General features: G+C 40.6%; 1 protein-coding gene across 4 annotated transcripts; it reads right to left on the reverse strand.

Annotated features, from left to right (window-relative positions):
- Window positions 1–624: 624 nt before the first annotated feature.
- Window positions 625–24,470, reverse strand: NUP85 (nucleoporin 85). Of its 4 annotated transcripts, XM_027872616.1 has the most exons (20): window positions 24,341–24,426; window positions 22,413–22,471; window positions 18,493–18,586; window positions 16,211–16,373; window positions 14,572–14,642; window positions 12,790–12,833; window positions 10,505–10,574; window positions 9,312–9,433; window positions 7,323–7,457; window positions 6,549–6,671; window positions 6,064–6,195; window positions 4,419–4,525; window positions 4,041–4,124; window positions 3,805–3,870; window positions 3,449–3,600; window positions 2,228–2,345; window positions 1,991–2,091; window positions 1,545–1,696; window positions 993–1,094; window positions 625–914 (listed from the first exon to the last, which is right to left on the reverse strand). In XM_027872616.1, the coding sequence occupies exons 3-20, from the start codon at window positions 18,551–18,553 to the stop codon at window positions 813–815; spliced, it is 1,905 nt and encodes a 634-aa protein (XP_027728417.1). In that variant the 5' UTR covers window positions 18,554–18,586; window positions 22,413–22,471; window positions 24,341–24,426; the 3' UTR covers window positions 625–812. The 4 variants fall into 4 exon arrangements, with proteins under 4 accessions (XP_027728417.1, XP_027728416.1, XP_027728419.1 ...); XM_027872615.1 differs by lacking the exon at window positions 22,413–22,471 and having other exon boundaries at window positions 24,341–24,470; XM_027872618.1 differs by lacking the exons at window positions 22,413–22,471; window positions 24,341–24,426 and adding an exon at window positions 23,828–23,846.
- Window positions 24,471–26,013: the final 1,543 nt, after the last annotated feature.

Here is a 26,013-nt window from a genome sequence, read left to right on the forward strand (position 1 = left end):
CATGTCCAAAGCTACAAGTGGCTGTCTGGCCTGTCATCCCTCTTTGGAATGTCTGTTGGGTCTGGAGGAAGAAGCAGATGAAAGGAGAGGTTCACAAGAGCCAAGTTCACCTACCAGCCAACTGGCCCTTGCAGTGAGAGGGCTTTATAGCTACCTTTCTGCAAAGGTGGGAAGAAGGAGAACAGGTGGTACACCTACCCCAAAGGGTAGCCAACTACATCCTTTCTATTCTTTCCCAGCTAACATTAAAGCTCAATGTAGCTCGTATATGCCCATTTAGAAGGCAGGTTTCCGTTCCTCAGATACGTAAGTGAATCAATTAAACACAGCTAAGGAACACAAGCTTTCCTGATGGCTGTGGTGCCCTAGCCAGGAAAGAGAGTTTAACTGAGTGGCAATGCGGAAGCTTCAGGCACTGAACCTAATGAATGTATCTTGTTTGTATGTTGAGGTTGCAGCTGAACTATATACGTTGTCTTTAAATGCACTGGTTTTGCTGCATGTCAAATAAACATTTTCTGTAGGGTTTGACTCTACCTGGAAGCTTTAAAGTATAAACTCTGTATGTATGTACAGGGGGAAAAGTGTTCCTGGATAGATACAGCTATGACATTGTTTTAAAAAGTGGAGTTCAAGGCCAAAATCATTCTAGGACACCTGAAAATCAAACTGCATGTTCTCCCTTTCATAGCTTACATCATCCTTCCTAACTGAATACAGAAACGTCCTTTTATTTGTTAAAAAAAAAAAAGCATTTATTTTTAGAGAAACATATCACCACCATACAAAGTCCTGTAGCTTCTCTGGCCATTTCATGAGCCTTCTAAGGTTCCCTCTTTCACAATTGCCCGTGCAAGGTTTCGTGCAAGAGCCAGTCTCAGCATTTCCACTTTGGTCGTCTCGATGTCATCGTCCTAAAAGCACAGTTTGTTAGGCGCAGCTCCTGTCTCACCCACTCTGCAAACCTCCCACCTTAACTGGAAACCAAGTACCTGGGGTCTCTGGCCCTCAAGATCTCTGGGCTCTGGTCTTCCTGTCGTCAAGTCCTCTAGGCACTGCATCAGCTCATAGGTTTGCTCAGCAGAAAAGATGACCTAAGGAAGGGGGGAGGAGAAGGTGGATTACATTCCTTGACCAAGGACTAGGCATAAAGCTCTAGCAAGGGCCAGGCCTGTAATTGTCAAAAGTAAACAGACAGGTATGATCAGCAGACTATCATAAGTAGGTAGAAGCTGCTAACTCCTAAATTCACATCCCCCCCCCCCCCCCCCCCCCCCCCGCCTTGGAGCTCTTAATAATTCAAAGGCAGCATCTCAGCTGCCAAATATACCCTCACCAGTCAAATCAGTTTAAAAAATAGTAGACACTTAGTCTATAGCTAGTACTATGGTTAAGTCCTGGAAGAAGGCAGAGATTTTAAAAATGGAGTTCTTGCCTTTAGGAAGCTTATAAGCTGACATTACAATTATTGGATTGTGTGGTATTGATTCTTAACTACCAAAATTAACAGAGGGAAAAGACCATTGTGGGCTGAGGGCTGACACCTGTTTCTGTTCTAGTAGAGGAAGGGCATCAGTCAGTAGTGTCATCCAGAAGGATCGAGGGGCAATTTGGGAAGTCATCAGTGACAGCAGCAGTGAAGCAGCATCCAAAAAGCGCTTTTCCCCATAAAGCCGGTGAAATTCCCGGTATTTTCCTATTGATTTGAGAGAGAAAGTCAGATTGATAACAAATCTCAATAGAATTCAGGAAATCTACAGGTGCTACAAAAGAACATCCTGCTCATGTAGCAGGAAAAAAGACTGAAGTCCATCTCCCTATCTTGCCCCCAGCCTGAAATGGCCACTACATGGAGCAAGGAGATAGCCCAAGATCCTAACACATTTTACTACAGTGGAGGATGTCCCTGGTCTTCCAAGCCCAGGCAGATACTGACAGAGACATGATCTGCACCCTCTTCTGGGTGTGATGAGGAACCCCTGAGAGATACCTAGGAAAGTCAGACGGTCACTCAGCATCATAGCCGGGCCCAGGTTGTCAATGAGATCCAAGTCTGAGAAACTGCCCCGTTCACAGTAATCCTTTAAGAACCTACAGAAAAATACCGTAAGTGAAGTTAAGGGCAGCAAGTCCTCTCCCATCCCATTAAGCCCTAAGCAAAGTTGGCAGCACCTCCCTCCAGCCAACTGTTCATAAGAATGAGGAAGAAAACCCTACCCAGACATACCTGTCAGAGACAAGGGTGGCAAAAGCTGCATCTTTGGCTCGGATACTCCAGGACAAGGCAGAGCCCAGGCGGTTGTTGCAGACAGCTTTCATGGCAAGGATCTTACAGATGCTTCGAACTTTCCAAAAGGAAGAAGATAAATAGCAGATTCTAGATAGCCCTCTCCACACCTACCAGGGCACTTCCTTTCCTACTCCTGCATGACCTATTCCCCACTGTACATGTTCATCCCAGCTAAGTATAGAAACTTCAAAGACAAGACTGGAAATCATGAAATGTCACAGTCATTTCATTGCTTTGCCCACAAGTACCCAATATCACAGTATCCGCTACAGAACTGTCCTTAGGAGGTGGCTGCCAAATGTTGCATTTTAAGGAGCAACAGAAGGACCCCTCAGGCCCCAAAATGTCTCCCTCCTCTGGAATGCTGCCTGAACTCCCATGTAACAGATTTCATTACTTTGGGTCTTAAGGACTATTTAGTCTTGACTCTTCTTTTAATAAAGGAAAAGATAGTATCTTAAGCTTTTATCATTCAACACTTAATTTTAAGATTAAATCCTTCAGAGGGAGAAAAAAGGGGCTTGAAAGACATAGGAAGGAGGAAATCTTTACAATTTTGTTTGGAGATAGAGCTGGAAGGAACTGTGGAATCAAATAGTCTACTTCATTTTACAGATGAGGAAATGTTAGGTGACTTGCCCAAGGTCACAGGGGTAGTAAATGGCAAAGGCAGAATTTTAACCCAAAATATAGCACACTGCTTCCCCAAGGAAACTGAGGTCTACAACAGTTAAAGAACCAGGCCAGGATCACACAGCCAGTGTCAGAAATGGAAATGGACCCTAGGTCTTTGTGACTCCAATGCCAGCACTCTATCCATTTAAGTCACACTACAGAGGCTACATCTGAGGCTGCCAGATACAAATTCCCACAAAAATAAGGACTATTTAAACAGAGGTAGAACATGTTTTCTAGTAAGCCTGCTCCCTGATTGATTCTAGCTCACGAGAATGTCATCATTTGCAGTAGACTACTAACTCTTCTGCAATCCCCATATTTTTTCATTGTCTAGCTGATATAGACTGACAGTGAAGAGACCTCCTCCAACCCAATCCCCACCCTGGTGTTTGGCATACAATGGGTGTGACAGGTAATATGGCGCACTGACTTCATCAAAGTTTATTACATAAACGCAGTCAAGAATAGGGCCCACCTTACCTTGTTCAGTCATCTGCCTCCTCTCACAGATCCGAAGTACTTTGAGGGCCTTCTGCTCTGTGTTTAGGGGAATCCGCTCAATATGAAGCTCCAGGTAAACTCTGCCCAGCTCTGGACAATGGTCAAAGTAATCCACACCTAGCTGCCACAGGCTGAAAACAAAATCCCCAAAGGAAGAGGGGTATGGGCAAACTAGGGTGGGTCCAACTGCTACTCTGGGTAAACTAGGCACTAGGAACTGAGATAAATGTTTTTCAGAGCCCCTGTTGCTAGTAGGTAGCTGGCTGCATAGTAGTTCAAGCCACCCTTCTCCCAATTTCACCAGAATGCTCCCAAGCCTTCCCAAGCATTCCTACCTATGATGAGCAAACAGTCCTGATGCATATTCGAGCAGAAGGAATTCTCGCATATTGGAACCAAAACTGAAATAAAACTCACCATGAGATTATTAGCAACCAAAGCCTTTCTCCTGTCTAGGTTCTAACCCTCAGTCAGACTTTGCTTTCAACCCTGCTTATTCAATTCACCCCTTCTCTTAGGAGCATCATATAACTGTTGCCCACTCCCTGCCACCACCCTCTGCCATACTTACTAGAGGTTGTGAGAATGGAGAAGTTTGCAGTGATCAAGTAAGTCTGTCAAGTGAGCAACAAACCACCAATTGCTCAGGGCAATGCTGTAGAGGAAGATTTCAATGCAAAAAGACAAGGTGGGTAGTTTAGAAGAGATCTAAAAACAATCTCAACGTGGGCAGCTTTTTCTTATGAGGCATTTCCTACTCTCTTGGATATAATGTGAACAGCTAGGGACCTATGGTAGCCCCATTTATTTCTGCCCTTCAGGAAGACCAGCCCTTTTTCAAGAAAAAGTTATCATCACCTGCAGCTAGACAGAGAGGCACAACTTACTTAGGAGGGAGAGACACTGGCAAGATGGGAGCGGTAGACAGAGAAGACCAGAGAGATTCTACCTGCATTCCTTGATGACTTGATGAATGTCGAATTCAAAGGCTGCCATCAAAATGTTGTCCAGGGGTTCTGGACCACTATCACCTCCCAGAAAGAGATCTAGGCTGGACTGTGGGAAGGTCACAATATGAACTCAATTACAAGAGTGGATAAAGGTTCTTGGGGAAAGCCAAAATGAAGATGCAAAGTTGGGAACCCCAGGGAAAGGTGATAAAATCTACCTTGGAATCTATTCCTTTTTTGAAAAGAATTGCTGGGAAAACTGGAAGGAAGTTTATCAGAAATTAGGATTAGGACAACATTTATGGTATGACCCGAATCTAAAAGGTCACTCGTTAAAAAAAAAAAAAATTAGAAGAGAACAGGATCAGGTCCCTTTCTCAACTATGGCTGGGGAATGAGTCTTAATAAAACAAGGAATAGAGAAAATCTTATAAAAACAAAATGGTAAATTTTCATTATATAAAACTTAAAAGCTTTTGTTCTAATAAAATCAACAAAGAGGGAACATCACCAATAAGACTGACACCCAAAATATGCAGGAAATTGCCATAACACTAAGAGCCATTCCTCAATATACAAGTGATCAAAGGATATTAACACACTTCAAAAGAAGTTTTGCAACCTAAAGACCACCAAAAAAAATGCTCTAAATCACGAATAGTAAGAGGAACATAAAACAGTGCTGAGGTTTCACCTTACTCCCTACAAATGGGCAGAAATGAAAATAGATAAGAACAATTAATGTTGAAGGGGCTGTGGGAAGATAGGCACGATAATGCACTATTTTATTTTGGGTTTTTGAGGCAATCGGGATTAAGTGATTTGCCCAGGACCACACAGCTAGTAAGTGTCTGAGGCTAGATTTGAACTCAGATCCTCCTAACTCCAAGGCTGGTGCTCTATCCACTGCACCACCCAGCTACCCCAATAATGTACCGTTGATAAAGCTGTGAAGTGGTCTAACCTTCTGGATTTCAAGCGGGACTTATACAGGGAAATTGACTAAATAGCCTATACCAAGTAAGCCTTTCCCTGGGCATATACCCCAGTGAAGACAACAGAAATAGAGGTCCAATGGATGCCAAAATATCCCTAAAGAGTAGTCTATGATAAGAAAGAACTGGAAACAAAGTGAGTGTGCACTGATTAGGTAATGGTTGGGAAAAAAACCCCATGGTTTGTGAATCTAATGGGTTATCATTTGTTGTGCAGTAAGAAATGATAAATGTGAAAAATTCAGAGATTTGTACGAACTGATACTAGAATGAAATGAGCAGAATCAAGGGAATTATATCGCGACTACAACACTAAATGAAAAGATCACTTCAATGAAGGTGAATTCCTGAACAACAGAAAAACCAACGAACATCCTGGGGAAGATCTAATGAAGCATGCCCCCTTTTCACAGCAGACACTGGGTGTCTATTAGAATAGAACATTATAGAGAATGTTAAGACAAGGTTTCTGTATCAGATGCTTTTGTTTGTCTTTGTTACAAGGCAAAGTCCGATAAGGGAAGGGGGAACGACTTAAAGAAAGAGAGCAACAATAAAACATTCTCTAAAAGATGAAGCCCTGATTTCTCCAGAGCACAGGGGTCTCCACCCATAACTGCCCCCCTTGAGGTCGTGACCTCAGACTGACCTGGGCGTAGAAGTGCAGCTCAATGGGCTTCACCGTGGGGTGAGAGTAGAGGAGCCGAGTCACCAGAAAGTGATACCAGTTACTGAGGAGCTCCTTCTGCTCCAGCAAAGCGTTGTCATCACCCAGCATGACCTAAGGGAAGAGGCCTCTGTCAGCTCGGCACAGTCCACTCGCCACCAGGACGGAGGAACGTGCGTGTATCCCTCCTTGGGATGACTCCTCCTCCTCTGAAAGGTCAGGGGCTCGACTTCTACTGCTGAGCAGCCTAACGAGGCAGAATAGAGGTTCTTAACCAGAGGACTGTGAACTAGTTTTTAAGGATATTTGGATGTTTTTCAGTATAGCTTTCCCTCTGTTGTCCTATATATATTTATTTTATGCTTTTAGAAATGTTATTTTCAGGATGTGTCCATAGATTTCCTCAAACCCCTAAAGAAGGTGAAGAATCCCTGGGCCACAAGTCCACTGACAGTCGGCCCACAGACCTTGCAGAGGGACTCCAAGTGGGGGTTAGAAGCAAAGGTGCCATCCTGAAGATGTCGCTCACATTCCTCATGCCAGTGCTGCCATTTCAGCTCCAGTTCTGTCAATGTCTGGGTGTTGCCAGGCTACAGAGGGAGAAGGCTCATTATGAAAAGTTCCCTTCCTTCCTCCTTTGGATCAGCAATGACACTACTAGGCGTACATCCAAAATAGGTTAAAAAAAAAAAAGGTAAAGATCTCTTACATACAAAAATATTTATAGCAGCACTTTTTGTAGTAGTAAATAACTGGAAACAAAATAGATGGCCATAGACTGGGAAATGGTGAAATAAACTGTGGCGCATGCAAATAATGGAATATCATTGTTGAAAGAAACAACAAATATGAAAAATTCAGAAAAATTTGGGTTTCTATGAACTGTAAGCAAAACCAGGTGAACCATTTACACAATGACCACAATGTAAAGGAAAACAACCCTGAAAAGCTTCAGGATTCTGATCACAGCAGAGATCAGTGAGGACTTCATCGATCTCCTTCCACTTCTCAGTAGATCAGGTGAAGAATGAGCCATCTGTTGTCAGACACATGGCCAATGTAGTGATGTGTTTTACTTAAGTATATTTTAGTGAGTAGATGAGAGGGAAGGAGCATCATTGGGAAATGAAAACAATGTGAAAAAGAGCATTAATAAAACTTCTTAAAAAGTACTTTTCCCATAGCCCCATTTGTTCCTCAATACGGACATGTTGCACAGTAATGAGGCTATTCCTACATACGCTGAGAATAGGCATGGTCCTCATCAGGTCCCCCAGGACTCTGCACATGCTGGCTGAAGCAGGGTTAGCATCAGCTTCTTTGGACAGCATTTGCCGTGCCTCGTCCAGGTGGCCCTGCAGCACGAAGAGAGTCACCTGCAAGAGACCCAAACCCATCTATCCATAGGAAGCCAGGAAGACCACAGTCCCCACCACTGGTTCTGAGTTTTTTTAGCTCCAGGAATCCAAAGGATCTACTTCTCCAGTCCAACAAGTACTTTTCTCTACCTCAGAGGAAGCTCTCTGCACCAACAAAGGATCAGAAACCACCCCTAGATGGTGTGGGCAGATACTAACTCCTTTGCCAAATTCCAGTTTTTAAGATAGAATCGATTCTTAATTATCTTTCAGTAACCAAAGAAAGCAGACCAAAGCTCACCTATTGTCCTGAACGGGTTTCTTCCCTGACAAGACTTCTCTGAATCAAGAGAGGTTCAGAAATAGCCAAAGGAAGCCAATTAAGACCATAAGCTCATAGGATGCCTTAGAGATCATGTCTCGTCCAATTAAGTCACAGAGCTGGGATTTAGACCCAGATCCTCCAATTCCAGATCCAGGACCACACCTTAGCAGAGGTCTTCATGATTCCCCTGGTGGCCCCCAGAAAAGGCCTGCATTCACCGTGGTCAGAGAACACTTCTCTGCCACCACCTAATTAGGACTTAGGCAGCAGGACTTAATAGGATTTGGAACTGGTCTTAGAGGCAGGGAACTTCTTTGTAACAACATTCTAATTTTAACTATAAATTCCTTTCAGCTCATCTTCACTGACTATACATCAAAAATGTGCTCTCTCCAAAGACAGCATGGGATAGTGAACAGAATACTGGATTGAGGTTCCCATTATGTCTCTAATATTTCCTAGTTATGTGATCATGGGAAAATCACAACCTCTCAAAGGCTCAGTTTCCTTATCTGTAAAATGAGGGAAAAAGTATTGGTATTCAAAGGTATTAAGTACTTAAGTAAGGTATCAAGTATGTGCCAAGTTCCTGCCCTTAAGGAGCTCACACTCTTAACTGGAGAACACAAAACATACAAAAGTTCCCAAGGGTGAAGCAGCTGACAAATGACAAGGGCCAGGGGGTCCTCAGATTGCATTAGGAGGTCAGATGATAGTGTCAGGGGTCTGAAGGGCATAGAGACAAGGCATATGATAAGACCTGCAGGACCTCAGAACAGAAATGGTCAAGCAGACAGGAGGCCTGGTGGGTCTTCCATCTCAATTGTAAGAAGTGTTGGTGACTCTCATCTCATCCAAGTGATATGAGCTGTCAGGTAGCCCGGAGGGGATCCCTGGTAGCTGAGAGCCAGGGACAGAGAGAAAGGAAGGCAAGAGGGAAGGATCTTCCCTACTACAGCCAGTCGGATAGGTTTTGGCTGGCCTGAAGCCAAGGGAGGGAACAAAGGGAAGATAAGGAGAAAAGATGCCTCCAGTGGTGGTGGTCTTCCTGCTGCCCAGTGGCCCTGACAGGTCCCGGGAAGGGCAGGGCTGTGAAGGGAAGAAAAGGGCAGATGCACTCCCTGTGATGGCTGGTTTTCCCACTGGCTGGATGCATTCTGGGCAGCTCTAGGTCAGGGGAGCGGTTTGATGGGAAGGCAAGGGGGAAGGGTGTCACCTATGGTGGGTTTTTCTGTACTATTCTGTCTTTCCCAACCCAGGGATTCTAGGAGGGCAATGGGAGGGGGAAAAGGAAAATGATAACATTCAAACTACTTCTCAGAGTTGCTATGAGGAAATCCTTTTATAACCTTAAAGTGCTATCTAAATGTGATTTATTGTTATTTTTTCTGAGGCAGGAGACAAAGGATGAAAAATATTTCTACAGTCAATGATTTCAACTGGTCATACTAACTACCTACAGGACATGGCATTTGGTTTGCAGACCCACCCAAGAGCACCTGGTACCAATGTTTCGAAGAGAAGCTCAACTTGTATTCAGTTCTCACCAAATTCCAGAAGTTCTCATGTTTGTTTGGATTTTCACTACCAAGAACATCTGCTGACAAACCATCCATCTCACACACGTGCAGTCGGACCCAGTCAAGAAGGTGAAGGAGTAGAGGGCCAGCTGGGAGCAAAGACTAGAGTCACATATTAATCCTCGAGTTTCCTCTGTAGTAATTTTCATTTTCCCACATGAGAGATGCATACGCTAAGGCACAGAGGCTGGTTATGGGGGATTGTCCATTAATATTAATAGCATATACTTGGTTATTATAAGTAGTTCTCTAAAAAAAGTACTGCACCAAAGGCAGAACTGAAACTGACATGTATATATCCATAGCCTCTATTTCCTGACTCTGAGCTATCAAATTAATCCCCATGACCATTAATATATAGATGTGGGCCACTATAAATGAAATACCAATTAGCCCTTTGCAGCTTCATAGTTACCCTCACCCTAAGCCCCACAATTTAGCACCCTTAATTTATCACAACAAGCAACAATGATTCCAAGGTTCAAATTCCCAGAATTAATCTCCCTTCTTTCCACTTAATTATATAAACATCTCCAAAATTCTCTGGACTTCAACCTGAATTCAATTCAACATACATTTATTAAGTGCTTACTATGTGCAGAGTATGATACTAGGAATGAGGAATGCAAGTTGAAAATTTACAACAGTCCCCTACCTACCAGCCTACACTTGAATAAGAGGGATAAGACATGGACACAAATATATATATATGGTAGAATATTATGAGAGCAATGGAAAAAATTCTATAAGAAATATGAGCAGGAAGGACATACTTTCAACTGGGTAAAGAAGAGAATGTACCTAATAACTTAATCTCCTAGAATGTCTTAACTGTGCCATTACTATTTTTTCCATTCAGTGTTATGCAGAATGTCACACACCTTTGGATATTTAAGTGCTTCTGATGGTGAGGCTGATGAAAGTCACCAACAAAATCAACAATGAAAGATACTGCACAAGGCATTAGGGACAAAAAAAGACAAAAGTCAGAGTCCCTGCCTTCAAGCAGCTTACATTCAACTAAAGAAAAGGATGAAAGATGAGAAGAGTAATTTAGGCAAGAAATCCTACGAAATAGAAAAAATGAAAAGGTAAAGGCAGGGAAAGAGGAATGACCTTTAAATACCTTTAAGATTATATAAACATCAAATTATTCTCACCTGGGGCTACTTCAATAAAGAGGATTTCACAAAGGTTCCATATCAACTCCATTGCAGAAAGAATAGAAACCTAAGGGAAAAATCAAGAACAGAACTGAATCCAGAAAAATCACTCTGTGATAATAATGGAGCAGAGCAGGACTTGAACTACAAAGTGGTGAGAAAACTGACTGATGTCACAGGTCATGAATGAGAAAATAAGTGGTTTGCTGAGTATGGCATACCATGTAGGATGGAAAATAACAAGATCACTATTAAGATAAAATAAACTGCAAATTAATCTTTTTGTTCCAGGTAGGGTAAACTAAAATCTTTCTAATAATTAGAGGAAGGGTAAAGTAGAACAATTCTATTTCAGTCCCCAGCTTCAGACTAAGATATTTTATTAAAATAACAGATCTAAAAATGGGTGAAAATGCTAACACCATACTAACTACATGGCTAGCAACCTAAGAACCCAACTCTCTATCCCAGGTAACAGCTATATCCATCCAAATTTAGGATGAATATTTCCATAGATAAAGAATCAGTCAACAATATTTCCTGAGTACCTATTATATGCAAGGTCTTTTTCTGTGACTAGGAAAATCTCTGCTCTCAAGGACCTCATAATAGAGTTAGGAAGAATGTCCAGCCAACAACTATGACCATTTAAGAACTCAAGAGTACAAAATAGATGTGATAAGAGTTAGTAACATGGGATCATTTTTTCAAATGACTATAGATAGCTTTGATTTCTTTGTCTGAAAACTGCCTGTTCATATCCTTTTACCATTTATCAACAGAATGACTTGTATTCTTATAAATTTGACTCAGTTCTTTATATATTTGAGAAATGAGGCCTTTATCAGAGAGACCTGTTATAAAAATTTTTCCCTCAGTTTTCTGCTTTCCTTCTAATTTTGGTTTTGTGTAAAACCTTTTTAATTTCATATAATCAAAATTATCTATTTTATATTTTGTAATGTTCTCTATATCTTGTTTGGTCCTAAATTCTTACCTTATCCATAGATCTGACAGGTAAACTATTCCATGCTCTCCTGATTTGCTTATGTATACCCTATATGTGTAAATCATATACCATTCTGACCTTATTTTGATATACGGTGTGAGATGTTGGTCTGTACTAGCTCCTGTCATACTGTTTTCCAGTTTTCCCAGCAGCTTTTGTCAAATAATGAGTTTTTGTCCCAAAAGCCCAGATCTTTGGGTTTATCAAACATGAGATTACTATAATGTATGGTGTACCTACTCTATTCCACTGATTCACCACTCTATTTCTTAGCCAGTACCAGACTGTTTTGATAATTACTGCTTTGTAATACACTTTGAGATCTGACACGGTTAGATCACTTTCCTTTACATTTTTTTCATTGATAACCTTGAAATACTTGACCTTTTGTTTTTCTAAATAAGTACCACTTCACACCTATCAGATTGGCTTGTATGGCAAAAAAGGAAAATGATAAATACTGGAGGGGATATGGGAAAACTGCGGCACTAATGCACTGTTGGTGGAGTTGTGAACTGACCCAATCGTTCTGGAAAGCAATTTGGAACTATGCCCAAAGAACTAAAAAACTGCATACCCAGCAATGCCACTGCTAGGTCTGTATCCCAAAGAGATTTTTTTAAAAAAGGGGAGGGAGAGCTATTTGTACAAAAATATTTATAGCAGCTCTCTTTGTGGTGACTAAGAACTGGAAATTGAGGGGATGCCCATCAAATAGAGAATGGCTGAACAAGCTGTGGTTTATGATTGTGACGGAATATTACTGTGCTATAAGAAATGACAAGCAGGATGATTTCAGAAAAACCTGGAAAGACTTATATGAACTGATACAAAGTGAAATGAGCAGAACCAGGTGAACATTGTACACAGTAATATCTTAATAGTATTACTATTAAGATAAAGAGCTATGAATGACTTACGTATTCTCAGCAATACAGTGGTTCAAAACAATCCCAAAGGTTTCATGATGAAACATGCTAACCACTCCAGAGAAAGAACTGACATTGTCTGAATACAGACTAAAGCATACTATTTTTCTTTCTTCCTTTCTTTCTTGTCTTCTTGTACAAAATGACTAATATGGAAATGTTTTACACAATTACACATGTATAACCTATATCAGATTGCTTGCCATTTCAGGGAAGGGAAGGATAGAATTTGGAGCTCAAAACTTTAAAAAAAATGTAAAAAGTTGTTTTAACATATAATTGTGGAAAAAATGAAATATTATTAAAAAAAGTTAGTGGTATAGATATAATAGATGCAACTGTACCTGACTACTATACTGACGACCACAGACTGGATCTTGAGCAGCAACTAACAAAAACAAACAAAAAGATTTTTAATGAGCAGCAATTTTACTGTTTTCCCTAGAAACTTGTTACGGGATTTATCTCTGACCTTGCTATTACCAGAATCTATAATTTCTTCTTTTGATCATTTTTTGTTTTCACACAATTATCTCAGAAGAATGAAAATTTCAGGTAAGTCAAAGGGCAAGGAAAGATGAAGCTAGCCTAACAATACTACTACTAGGTCTGTATCCCAAAGAGATCAAAGAAAGAAGAAAAGGACCCATATGTACAAAAATATTTATTGCAGCTCTTGTTTTGTAGTGGTAAAGAATTGGAAACTGAGGGCATGCCCATTAAAGTGCGAAATGGCTGGACAAAGTATGGTATATCAATGTGATAGAATACTTTGTATTATAAAAAATGATGAAGGGAATGGTTTCAAAGAAACCTGAATTGTTTTATATGAACTATTGGAGACTTAGGTAAGCAGAACCAGAAGACTAATTTATACAATAACAATATTGTAAAGAAAAACAACTTTGAAAGACTTAAGATCAACACAATGACTAAGCATCAACTCTAGCTATTCAAAACTCCTGATAGAGAATTGATGGACTCAGAGTGCAGACTGGGACTTTTATTTGTTACAGGGTTTTGTTTTGTTTTTTTTGCTTTCCATTTCACAAAAAGAGAGACAGAGACAGAGACAGAGAGAGACACAATGTTCCTGTGAGTAGAGAAGGGGTCAACTGCCAAGATATCATGGAGGGAGAAATGTCAAGACCTGGCAACTGACTACAGATATGTGGAATGAGGCAAAATGAGGAATTGAGGATAACACTGAAGTTGCAAACTTGTAGACTCTAAGAATAATGGTGCTTCCAACAGAAATAGAGAAGTCAGAGTCTGAAGAAAAAGATATTGGGTCATTTTAGATGTTACGTTGGAGATAACTCTGGTACATTCAGTTTCAAATGTCCAATAAGCAATTGGTGAATGGGACTGAAGCTCAGGGAAAACAATGGGACTGAATTTCGAGATCTAAGCACTGATAGCTAAACTCACAGGAATTGAAGAGGTCATTGAGAGCATTTAGGGACAGAAAAAGGCCTAGGACAGAGACTTAAGGAACACCCACTTTTAGCAGGCATGATATAGATGATGAACCAGCACAGGAGATTAAGGAGAGCTCAAACAGGTAGCAGAAGAACCAAAAGGAAGTAGTGAGCAAAGAGGAAAGCACATCCAATAGAAGGAGGTTGTCAGTGGTATCAAATGCAGCAGAGAGATCAAGAAAGGTGAAGACTGAGCAGTAAACCATCAGATTTGGCAATTAAGAGATTGTTGGTAACTAGAAGGAGAAGTTTCAATCAAATGAAGCCAGATACAAAGGGCTGTAGTGAGAGGAAGTGAAGGCAATTCAGCTATTTCTTTAAGTTGTGCTAAGAAATGAAAGGAAGATAACTAGAGTGGATAGAAGGTTCTAGTGAAGCTTTTTTAAGGACAGGGAAGACTTGGGTACATCTGAAGGCAATAGGGAAGGAACCAGTGGGTAAGGAGAGTTTAATATTACAGAGAAAGAAAGGATGATTAAGGAGGCAAGTTGCTGAAAAAGGATGGTAATGGAATCAAGGGCATATACAGTAGGAAGGTTGGCCTCATTATCAGAGGCTTGAGGAAAAAAGAGAAATGCTATAACAAAAGCAATTTTCATATTGGTCTAAAAATATTATTTCAAATTCCATCACAAAATAACTTACTTGCTACTTGATGCATTTCTTCCATACAGGCCCTTATAACTGACCGATAGTTTTTACTCACTCGAACCAATCTGTAAAGAATAAAAAGGCCTTTTAAAAAAAGAAAGCATTCAGTTGGAAATTGAGGGGATACCCATCAATTGGGGCTTGGCTGAACAAGCTGCAGTGTATAATTGTACTGGAATACTATTGTGCTACAAAAAATGACAAGCAGAATGCTTTCAGAAAAATCTGGGAAGATTTAAGTGAACTGATACAGAGTGAAGTGAGCAGAACAAAGGGAACATTGTACACAGTAACAGCAATATCATACAATGATCAACTGTGAATGCCAAAGCTATTCTCAGCATGATCCAAAGATTCATGATAAAAAAAAAAATGCTATCCATCTCCAGAGACAGAACTGATGAAATCTGAATGTAGATCAAAGCATACATTTTTCACTTTCTTTATTTTATTTTTTTTTTGTGAAGCAATTGGGGTTACATAACTTGCCCAGAGTCACACAGCTAGTGAGTGTTATGTGTCTGAGGCTGGATTTGAACTCAGGTCCTCCTGACCCCAGGGCCAGTGCTCTATCCACTGTGCCACCTAGCTGCTCCTCTTTATTATTTTTTTTGTACGTTTTTTTGGTCTCTGTTTTCTTTCACAAAATGACTAACATGGAAGTGCTTTGCATGATCACACATTTATAACCTATATGAAATTGCTTACCATCTCACAGAGTAATGACGAAGGAGAGAGGGAAAGAATTTGGAACTCAAAACTTCACATACAATTGGGAAAAAATTTTTTTAAAAATAACATTGAGCAAGGATTGGTGTAAAGTGTGTATGAAGAAAGCAGAGCCCAAAGAATAAATGCAGTTATAACAATATAAATGAAAAAAAATTCAAAAGGTTAAAGTCAGGTCAAATAAAATGAACAATGTTGTTACAAATTTCTGTTACTAAATAGTAAACTATAAAATAATAAAGTGACACATATTATCAGTTTCAATTACTCTATTAGGCAATCTTGCCTAATTGCTTTTTAAAAAAATATATTCTGGGGGCAGCTAGGTGGTGAAGTGGATAGAGCACTGGCCCTGGACTGAGTAGGACCAGAGTTCAAATCTGGCCTCAGATACATAACACTTACTAACTATGTGACCCTGGGAAAGTCATTCAACCCCACTGCTTAACAAAAATAAACAAACAAATAAATCCAGGCTCAGACACATAACACTCACTAGTTGTGTGACTCATATATATATATATATATTCTGTAAAGGGCTTGTTTGGGTGTTGGTTAGGAAGTGTCTGACAGGTCAAAACAAACATTTTTTAAATGACATGGATGTTAAAAAAACAAATGACCACAAAACAAGTTCAACTTGCAAAATCAGTTGGGAGTTATTTCATTTGGCTTATCAGAGAGCAACCTGGCAAAATGGAAACAGAACTTGATTTAGTGTGAGATGGCTTAACTTTCAGTCCCAGCTCTTGACACTGTGTAATCTCAGGACAATCACTTAACCTGAGTCTAGGTTTTTCCATAGACAAAATAGGTATTATATAGGCACTAGCTACTTTGAGGGATATTGTGAAGAAAGAATTAGATAAATGTGAGTTGCTACTTCCTTCAACAAGCTACTTACTGAGCTTTCCTGGATTTTCCTGCTGATTCTTCCTCAATCCTCTGGAGCCCCACAAAGATGCTGTGAGACTCATTGAAAAGTTTCCGTAGGATCCGAGAGTAAACATCTATATCCTTCCGGACTATATAGATGAAAGGGCAGCCCAGCACCTTCTCTTCTTTCTCTGAAATGGAAGAAAATAAAAATACTCTCTTCTAAAAACTAAATAATCCAGCTGAATATCTAATTATAGGGATGGATATTGAACCCATGATTTCATTTGTATAGGGAACATCTGCGAAAAGAAATTCCTTCAGTCTCAACAAGAAGGACCTTGACAAAAGAAGGGTCACTTCATTACCAGAGACTGGGGGAAAGGAGGAGAGATGTTTTAACAAAAGCCAATGCATGTCTACATCTCTATAACTTATAGTCTAACAGAGCTGTCTGGGACACTGAAGTTCAATGGTTTGCCCAGGGTCACACAGCCAATATGCATCAGAGGAAGAACTTGAACCTAGCCTGGTCTTCCTGGCTTTAAGACAGTTTTGTATCCACTATGCCATCCTGCCTCTATCTAACTATTACCATTTTATTAATTTGTTGCTGGTCTCATTAAAGAAACCCCCAACAGTAGCTAAAAGAGTGTAGTCATTTATCAACCACCTACATATAAATTATTCATGGTAAACTTGTAATCTATCACTACTGCACAGAACACCAAAGTATGTTACCTTTCTCAACTTTCAATGTGCTACCTCTTTCAATCATCAATAATGTAGATGATATATGATTATGGTATATAATTAAAGGCTTTAAATTTAACATCAGTTTGTACAAAACAGTTAACAAAAGTAAATCTGTTGCCCAAATAATATAATGTATTCTAAATAGATAATATTTGTAATACTTCTAACAGCACATACACCCCCTCCATAGAGATGAGAGAAAAGTTGACTACTTAGTGTCTCATAACCAAATGAAACCAATGTTTCATGATGATCTCTAAAATAGAAGCCATAAGTCTATATAACTTTCTTATACAAGAACAATTTCTAGAACGGGTTATACTGTTATTCAGTGGTTTGCATGAACTAGAATTTCAATGAGTATAACAGAAAACAAAAAGAACCACGTCGCACAGACTCTTGTGTTTTCACCTAGTACATAATACACTAGAAGTGCTGACAAATTTTCCTTTTAAATATATAAAAGTGCCATCTGGACACATTTTCTGTAAGGTTCTCCTAAGCAGATCCCTAATGTGGTGGCTGAAGACCTGCTCTGCAAGATATTTCCTATACCCAAATTTCCTGGGGAAATAACATTATTATAGAGTAATATATTATTTATATCAATATAATAATATATTATTATATAATAACATTATATCCTAGGGATATAACAAAAGGAAGAAATATTTTAAACTAGGAAATTAAGAACTAAAAATTAATTTAATTAAAATTTAAGAAAAAAGGTGTCAAGAATTAGCTAAATTGGAAAACAGATAATTTACTCAAAATCCCACAAAGAAGTCTTTTTATTAGACCTAATATGATTCTTGCAATAAAGGAAGAAACTCTATGTACTTTAATAAAGTTCCCTCAAAAATTTTTAAGAAAATCTCTCTAAATAGTAGCAAGATTCCCTTGTTGAAGGGGCAAGCAAGCAGTGCAGTAACACTCACAAGAGCTTTTTTAAAGTTTATTATGCTACTGCTGAAAAAAAATCTTCATTGAATACATTGGACCCATCTTCAATAGCTGGGTGGTGTTCATAAGAACAAAAATAAAAGGATGCATTCTTCCCAATAAACACATCTCTGGCCATGCTGCTATTAATTAGCCCTAGATATCTCACAAAAATAAAACATTATTCAATCTATTTAACACTGTGAATAGAAAATAAGAACTAGCCCAAGCATCTTGAAAGTGTCATTCTAACAAGAGCAGCCGTTAAGAAGAGTGAAACACAGTTATAGTCTTAGTGGGCAGAGAAAAAGGAAAAATAAAAGCTCCTGTTGGACGAGAATTAAAACAAAGAGGAGGCAGGAAACACGCCCATCTTCAGACCAGGAAGATCCATCACACTGACAGTTATTCTAAACTGAATGTTTTTCAGACTTAATGAGATTCTCAATCATGACTAAGCCTATATGACTGTGTAAGCTTCCAAAATTTAAAACAGCCAGAAATGAGTCCAAATTCCTCATGCCCCAGCTGGTCAAGATCCCTAACAACACAGACACAGCAATAAAGGCTGCCCAGGGGAATCTCCACAAAAAGAGAGAAAGAATTAATTACCTTTTTTTTTGAACAAAGTTTCACACACCAGCATCTCTCCAGGTCCCCAGTCAAAACACATTTGCCTCTTCTTGGAATTTATCCCTGGAATCAACTAGAAAGAAGGAAGATTTGATAAAGGCATGTCAAATTCTCCTTGATGAAAAAAATCTGAAGTCTTAAAGTTTCAAATGATTTGTTCACACAATCCTAAAATCAGTAATAAGCAATCAAAAATATTTAGCACCTTTATAAATGTGGTACTGTACCAAGGTGGTCAGTTAGGGAGTCATAAACCAAGTCACTGAACCTTGTAATAAATACAAATAAATAAAACTTTAGTTGTTTTGTTCCACAGACACAGACTGTGCCCCTAAACAGAGGCCCCTGTCACACAAATGCAAACAGTTAAGAGAAGTGTTCCAACTGCAGCACATACTACCTCCAAGTAAACAACTCAGAATACAAACTGACAGTCAGTAGCATCATCTCTGGATATGGACAACTGACATTGTTGGATTTTAAACTAAATGAAGCAAATATGATCAACCTTTGACAATTCAAGAATCACATATTTCATTAAAGGCTGCTGCCATGCTATAATGCAGGGGTCAGCAAACTCCAGCCTGTCACCTGTTTTTGTACAAGCCATGAGCTAAGAATGGTTTTTACATTTTAAAATACATTTTATTTAATGTATTTTGCCTTTGCTAACTAGCTGGGTGACCATGGATTACCTGGTCATTCAACTTCTCTGAGCCTTACTGTTCTTCTTCTTTTTTTTGTTATGTTTATTTTATATAATGTGACTGAACTTGGGATATTTTTGTTTGTTTGTTTTTTTGCTAGGCAATGGGGTTAAGTGACTTGCCCAGGGTCACACAGCTAGTAAGTGCTAAGTGTCTGAGGTCACATTTGAACTCAGGTCCTCCTGACTCCAGGGTCAGTGCTCTATCCACTGTGCCACCTCAGCTGCCCTGAGCCTTAGTTTTTGTAAAGTGGGAATAATCCTACCTGTACAATACATACCTGACAAGATCATTATGAGGATCAACTGAAAATGTATTCAAAAGACTTTGTAAATCTTAAAACACTATATAAATGTCAGCTATTATCATATCAGACTAGTTTGTTACCTTGTACCCAAAATAATACTTGGATGGATCTGTAATCCCATTGACATTGCTTCAGTAGTGCACTACACCTTGCCATCCTGTGTGATTCTTATCCATATCCTCCTACAAATCCTCTGCAGGCTTTCTAATACACTCTAGATACCTAATATTTCCATAAAAGCAGGTGGACATTACTGATCCTCCCTCTCAATATATGATTTCTCCCCTTTCTCTTCTGATCATATATCTCTCTAATGACCTCCTTTATGCCACTTCTCTTTATTTGCAACATGTCACAGCCTAGCATGCATCATTCCACTGCCCTATGGGTAACTAACAATTTTAATTCTTTGGAAACTATGCTACTCCCATTATATATGATACTTCAATAAAAAAGTTGGCAAAAGATATGAAGTCTTCAAAAGATCTGTAAACCACAAATGACCACATGAAAACATGCTCTGAATCACCAATAGCAAAAAATACAAATTAAAACAATGCTGTGGTTTTACTTCTCCCAGAAGATTGGCAAAGATAACAAAAGATGCAGTCAATGCTGAAGGTCTATGGGCAGATGGGCATACTAATGCACTTTGATGGCATTATAATTCACCACTTGGGATTTCAGTATGGACTTATGTTGGAAAAGTGACCAGTGAGAGCAAAGAACTGCAGACAAAATGAGGACCCATTGACTGGGGAATGGCTAAAAAACTATGATATATAAATGTAATAATTACTGTGCGGTAAAAAATGAAGTCAGAAAAAAGTGGGAAGATTTGTATGAACTGATCAAAGTCAATATGCAGTCCACAGGGATTTTAATGTAGGGGTTAGTGGCTCCTATTTCTATTTGAGTTTGACAACACTGGTATACAATGCCATGCAAAGTATCTCTATTGGATGCTTTGCCTAACTAGTTTTGTCAATTAATCAATAAATATTTATTAAGCACCTACCCTGATGAGCCAGGCACTGGGGATGAAAAGACAAAGATGAAACAGTCTCTACCCTCAAGGAGCTAACACATATTCAGGAGAGATAACACATACAGATATATATGTATGCACACACATATATTTTTATATTCTACAAACATATGTGTATATATGTATATATACATATACAATATAAACACATAAAATAAATACAAAGCAATTGGGGGGAAAGGTTAAGAAAAAGCTTTATGTAGAAAGTATCACTTAAGAAGAGTTTTGAAAGAAAAGAGGACTCTAAGAGGCAGTGGCCAATGCAAAGGCACAAAAAGGAGATGAAGTGTCATACAAGGGGGACAAGAAGAAGGCCAGCTTGCTCTAGACCATAAAGTATAAAAAGGGGAGTGATGCAAATAATAAGGTTGGAAAGGCAGGTTGAGGACACATTGTGAGGCCTTTAAAAGTAAGAAAGAGGAGCTTATATTTGATCTTAGAAACAATAGGAAACTTCTGGAGTTCACCAAGCAGGAATATGACATGGTGAAACCTGAACTTTTGGGAAAATTCCTTTTGGCAGCTGTGTAAGAAGACCAGTTAAGAAGCTATAACAGTCAAAGGTGATGCAGCCTTGAATTGCAGGGGTGGTTAAGTGAACAGAAAGATCAGGTCAGATGCAAAAGATGTCATGGACACAGAAATGGCAAGATGTGTCAACCAACTGACTATATGTGTGATGAGAGAGAACAAGTGCTTAAGGATAACACCAAGATTGCAAATCTGAGTGACTAGAAGGAAGATGGTGCACAATAGAAATAGAGAAGTTCAGAAGAACTGAACTTGGGTGAGGTTGAGGGGAAAGAAAATGAGTTCAGTTTTGGATAAGCTGAATTTAAGATGTCTATAGGCAACCTAGTTTGAAATATCCAACAAAGATACATAAGCAACACTCAGGAGAGACCAAGGTAGGATACACAGAAATTAGGAATCATTTATACAGACATGATAATTAAACTCATGAGAACTGCTGAGGTCACCAAACAAGAGACAAGAAGTGGGCTCAGGACATCCACAGTTAAGGGACTAATACTGAATATGAACCAGAACAGGGTGCAATCTAGAGAGGGTGGGAAATGACTGGTACAAAGACAAAAGGCATCAATAAGATACAGTTAAAAAAGATAAGTATTAATCTTAAGTAGCAATATTTTAGTCATTTCAAGATTGTCATGCACTCTGCAGGTATCAGCAGGTATTTATGGGAGGCATGACATTTTTTAAAAATCCTGTTTTATCTACTACTACTACTTATAGATATAACAACATGCACTCCTTCCTATGCATATCCTTTACCCTGCCTAATTGGCTTCAGCAGTGATTCACAGAATTTATTAACTGGAAGGGCCCTTCAAAGACATCTAGTTCAACACATACATTCTCTTTCTTGGAGATACAGAACGACAAAGACCTGAGGATGTGAAGTAAGACTAGCTTCAGCAGAAGGGTAATGCCAACAGCTCAGGAGGAAAACATAGTGAGGTCCCAGATTGGCTGGCTCACCCTAAAATATAAAAATACCTGGAGGAAGCTTGCAGGGTGACAACATACCACTAGTTCACCTCAAACTCAGTGATTGCACAGTCATCAGATGTTCAGCACAGCACTAAACAGATGTGAGGCTTTGCTCTGATCTGGTCCTGGTTGCTGGGCTGAAACTGGGTTCAACCAAAGTACAAAGAGAAAGTCAGAGGAAACAACAGTTTCTCCAGCACCTTCTACCACCACTGTGAAAATATCTCTGATTTTCTCTCTACCCACTATGCCACATTTCTATACTAAAACTAAATAAGACTACTCCAAATGACCAGGCTCAAGAGAATGGAGTTTGATTTACCAGGTAGGAGAAGCCCCAGAACTGGTAGCTGCAACGCAGTTAACAAGTGTGGAGGGGACCTGTGGGAGATGGCATAACTATGTTATCAAAGGCAAGCACTCCAGTTCTAAATGTCGGATTCTAGGGCCCTCCCCTCCACCAATGCAATACAACCACAACTCTGTTTTAGTTTTAAATCTTTGGGTGTTGTCTGGGGGACAAAACTATTAAATGATTTCCACAGGATCCCACAGTTAAGTGTGTCAGAGGCAGAATTTTAATTCAATTCAACAAACACTTATTAATCACCTACTACAAGTATAATATTGGGAATACAAAGGCTCCCCCCCAATTTATCTATTTTTAGTTTTCAACATGCACTTCCACACGCCTTTGACTTTCAAATTTTCTCCCCATCCCTCCCCTCCCCACCCCACGAAGGCCTGCATTCTAATTCCCCCTTTACCCAATCTGTTCTCTCTTCTATTACCATCACCTCCCCCCCCTTCTCTTATCTCCTTCCCCTTCTATTTTCCTGTAGGGTAAGATAGATTTCTATACCCCTTTGCCTGTGTATCTTATTTCCTAGCTACATGCAGAAACAATTTCTAACATTTGTTTCTAAAACTTTGAGTTCCAAATCCTCTCCTCTCCTCCCTCCCCACCCACCCTCATTGAGAAGGCAAGCAATTTGACATAGGCTATACATGTGCAGTCATGAAAAACACTTGCCTAAGTCATGTATACAAAAGCTTTATTTTTTTTTTAGACAATTGGGGTTAAGTGACTTGCCCAGGGTCACACAGCTAGTAAGTGTCAAGTGTCAGAGACCACATTTGACTTCAGATCCTCCTGACTCCAGGGCTGGTGCTCTATCCACCTCGCCACCTAGCTGCCCTTACAATAGTTTTTTATTTTTTAAAAAGCTGTTTACTAAACCCAGGCCTCTCACTATGCCACATTACTATACATATTTTTTCAGTTTTTTAACATTTTTATTTAAAGTTCTGAGGTTCAAATTCCATCTCTCCCTTTCCTGAGACGGTAAGCAATCATTTATAGGTTATATATGTACAATTATGTAAAATATTTCCACATTAGTCATTCATGCTACTATAATTGATATTAACGACTACTGCTAATAACAATGACGTTGACTATAGTTATCATTTAAATAGCAATATTAATAATAATAGCTAGCACTTATATAGTACTTACTAGGGGGAGGGGAAGAAAAAGGAAACAAGGATTTATATAGCACCTACTTTGCACCAAGCACTTTTACAAATATCTCATTTGATCCTCATAACAACCCTAAGAGGCAGGTGCTATTATCATCCCCATTTTGCTGCTGAGGAAAGTGAGGGGGACAGAAGTTAAGTGACTTGCCAAGAATTTGCAAAGCGTTTTAAAATATTATCTCACTAGAGCCTCACCCCAACCCTGCGAAGCAGGTGATGTCCTTATCCCCATTGTACAGACCAGCTAACTGACTCTCAGAGCGCTTAAGTGACTGGAGAAGGGTCACAGAACCGGGAAGTGGCCGAGGCCGTACTTGAACCCAGGTCCCCCTGACTCCCCTGCCAGCACTCTACCCAACACGCTACGTAGCTACGCGGACGCCCCAGGAAAAGCCGGGTTGGGTTCCCCAGGTACGGAGGGGGGAAGGGGAAGGGAGAGAGGGATGGGGAGCGGAAAGCCCGCCCAGGGCGCAGGAGGGAGGAACACCCACGTGCTGGGGCGTGGCCAAGGCGGGAGCGGGCAGACAAAGGAAACGCCGCTCCGCGACTCTCGCGACATGCCCCCGTCAGGCCGAGGCGCGCGCCCGAGCTGGGCCGTGACCTCCAGAGGGGCGGGGCAGCGACCTCCGGCGGAAGGCGGGAACGCACCCAGGCCACCCGTGGCTGTGGCTGTCCCTGACCCTGCGAGCCCCGCTGCATGGCCCCTACCGTGAGCGTGGGCTCCCCGTCTAGTTCCTCCATGTTGCTGGTCCGCTGAACGCAAGCACCAGGGGCTCGAGGGCCGCCACAAGCACCCGGACCCTGGATCTCGCGCCTACGAAGGACCCCGCTCTAGAGCCCGGCTGTCCTCGGAAGTGCCTGTCAGGCTCCTCGAGCTTTGAACGCATACGTGCGCATGCTCGCACTGGCAGCCCTTACGGGTAGCTCCCTACCCGGGGCGTGGAAGCAGCTTCATCGAAGTCGTCGACCCCGAAGCATCACGTCGGTACTTCCCATCAGTCTCGCTGACACCAGGCATCGCTGTGGGCAGCCCGGAGGGGAAGCGAGGAAACGCCCCCCTAGAGGTGGCGGGAGAGTTATTCAGTTGGGTCTTAGCGGGGTTTAGGAAGCGGGGATCTGTGAGCAGGCTGCGCCCCCCAGCGGCTGTGGGCGGAGAGGCAGTCTGGACTGCAGAGCAATTCGGCCGGTCTGGCGAGCTGGAGCCATTCATGCCGGTGAGCTATGCAGAGCTGGAGCCCGCCCTATTCTGGGACTTCTCAGCACACAACCGGGCTAGTAGGCAGTGTGACTCCCATGCAAGACGCATCCACGAAGTTGCAAACTGTCAATGTGATTGCACTTGTTTCAGGGAAACACTGCCACATAATAGAAACTAATTCTTCAATGATGAGGATGATAATAATAATAGTAGAAGTAGCTAACATTTACATATCAGGTACAATGTGTCAGACACTGTGCTAAGCGCTTTACAGATATCTCATTTGATCCTCACATCTACCCTGGGAGGTAGTTGCTATTATCCCCATTTTACAGAAGGAGAAACTGAGGCAAACAGGTTCATTGACTTGCTTAGAGTCATACAGCTTTTACGTTTATGAGACTGAATTTGAACTCAAGTCTTCCCAACTCCAGGCCCAAACTGTACTGCTTACACCTAGCACTGGTTTTAAATAAACTTAAAAGTCGTTCCAGTTGTCTCAGGGAGCATGTACTAATGAACTCATTCATTTTATTTTACTTTATTTTTATTGCTGTTGAGGGACAGCTAGGTGGCACAGTGGATAGAGTGCTGGGCCTGGAGTCAGGAAGATGAGTCTTCCTGAGTTCAAATGTGTTTTTAAGACACTAGCTGTGTGACCCTGGGCAAGTCACTTAACCCAGTTTAGCCCACTTTCTTCATTTGTAAGATGAGTTGGAGATAATGTTTGCAATGTCTCCAGCTATTATTATTACTGCTGCCTCATTAAATATTTTGTCAATGGACACTTGTGAGTCTTTTGTTTTTAGCCTTTCTTTTGTATAGAGGAAATAAATAGCTGTCCTAGATCTCATCAACATTTTACTGTGAGAGCCTTTTTACCTTCCCCTCTTTAGGGAGAAACCAGGCCCAACACTGTGGGTTTTGCTTATCCCAGAATTTCAGTTCCTTTAAAAGAAGGGAGAGAGTCCCTATATTTTGGGGAGACCCTAGACATGAGCCAAACCTAAAGTAATTTTTCCCAGTGTTCTTCTAGGGTGAGGGCTAAGAGCCAAAAGAATTCAATAAAAATAGCCTGACCCTTGTTTTGTGTGGTCCATCTCTAGGAGTGAACCCAGTGCACATCCTCCAGAGTGCTGGGAGCTGAGGGGCCTCTTAGTGAAGAGCAGAGTGAAGGTGGGGA

Source organism: Vombatus ursinus, unplaced genomic scaffold (genome assembly GCF_900497805.2).
Source record: "Vombatus ursinus unplaced genomic scaffold, bare-nosed wombat genome assembly UNPS02014801.1, whole genome shotgun sequence".
Taxonomy (NCBI): domain Eukaryota; kingdom Metazoa; phylum Chordata; class Mammalia; order Diprotodontia; family Vombatidae; genus Vombatus; species Vombatus ursinus.

What these genes read in the sequence shown, in the direction of transcription:
- NUP85 (XM_027872615.1), bottom strand. Translation starts at nt 24,373, where the DNA reads ATGGAGGAACTAGACGGGGAGCCCACGCTCACG. An exon ending in AGCTGCACTTCTACGCCCAG is followed by an intron (nt 4,526 to 6,063) that starts GTCAGTCTGAGG and finishes ACCTTCCCACAG; the next exon opens with TCCAGCCTAGATCTCTTTCT. An exon ending in GCCACCCTTGTCTCTGACAG is followed by an intron (nt 2,092 to 2,227) that starts GTATGTCTGGGT and finishes ATTTTTCTGTAG; the next exon opens with GTTCTTAAAGGATTACTGTG.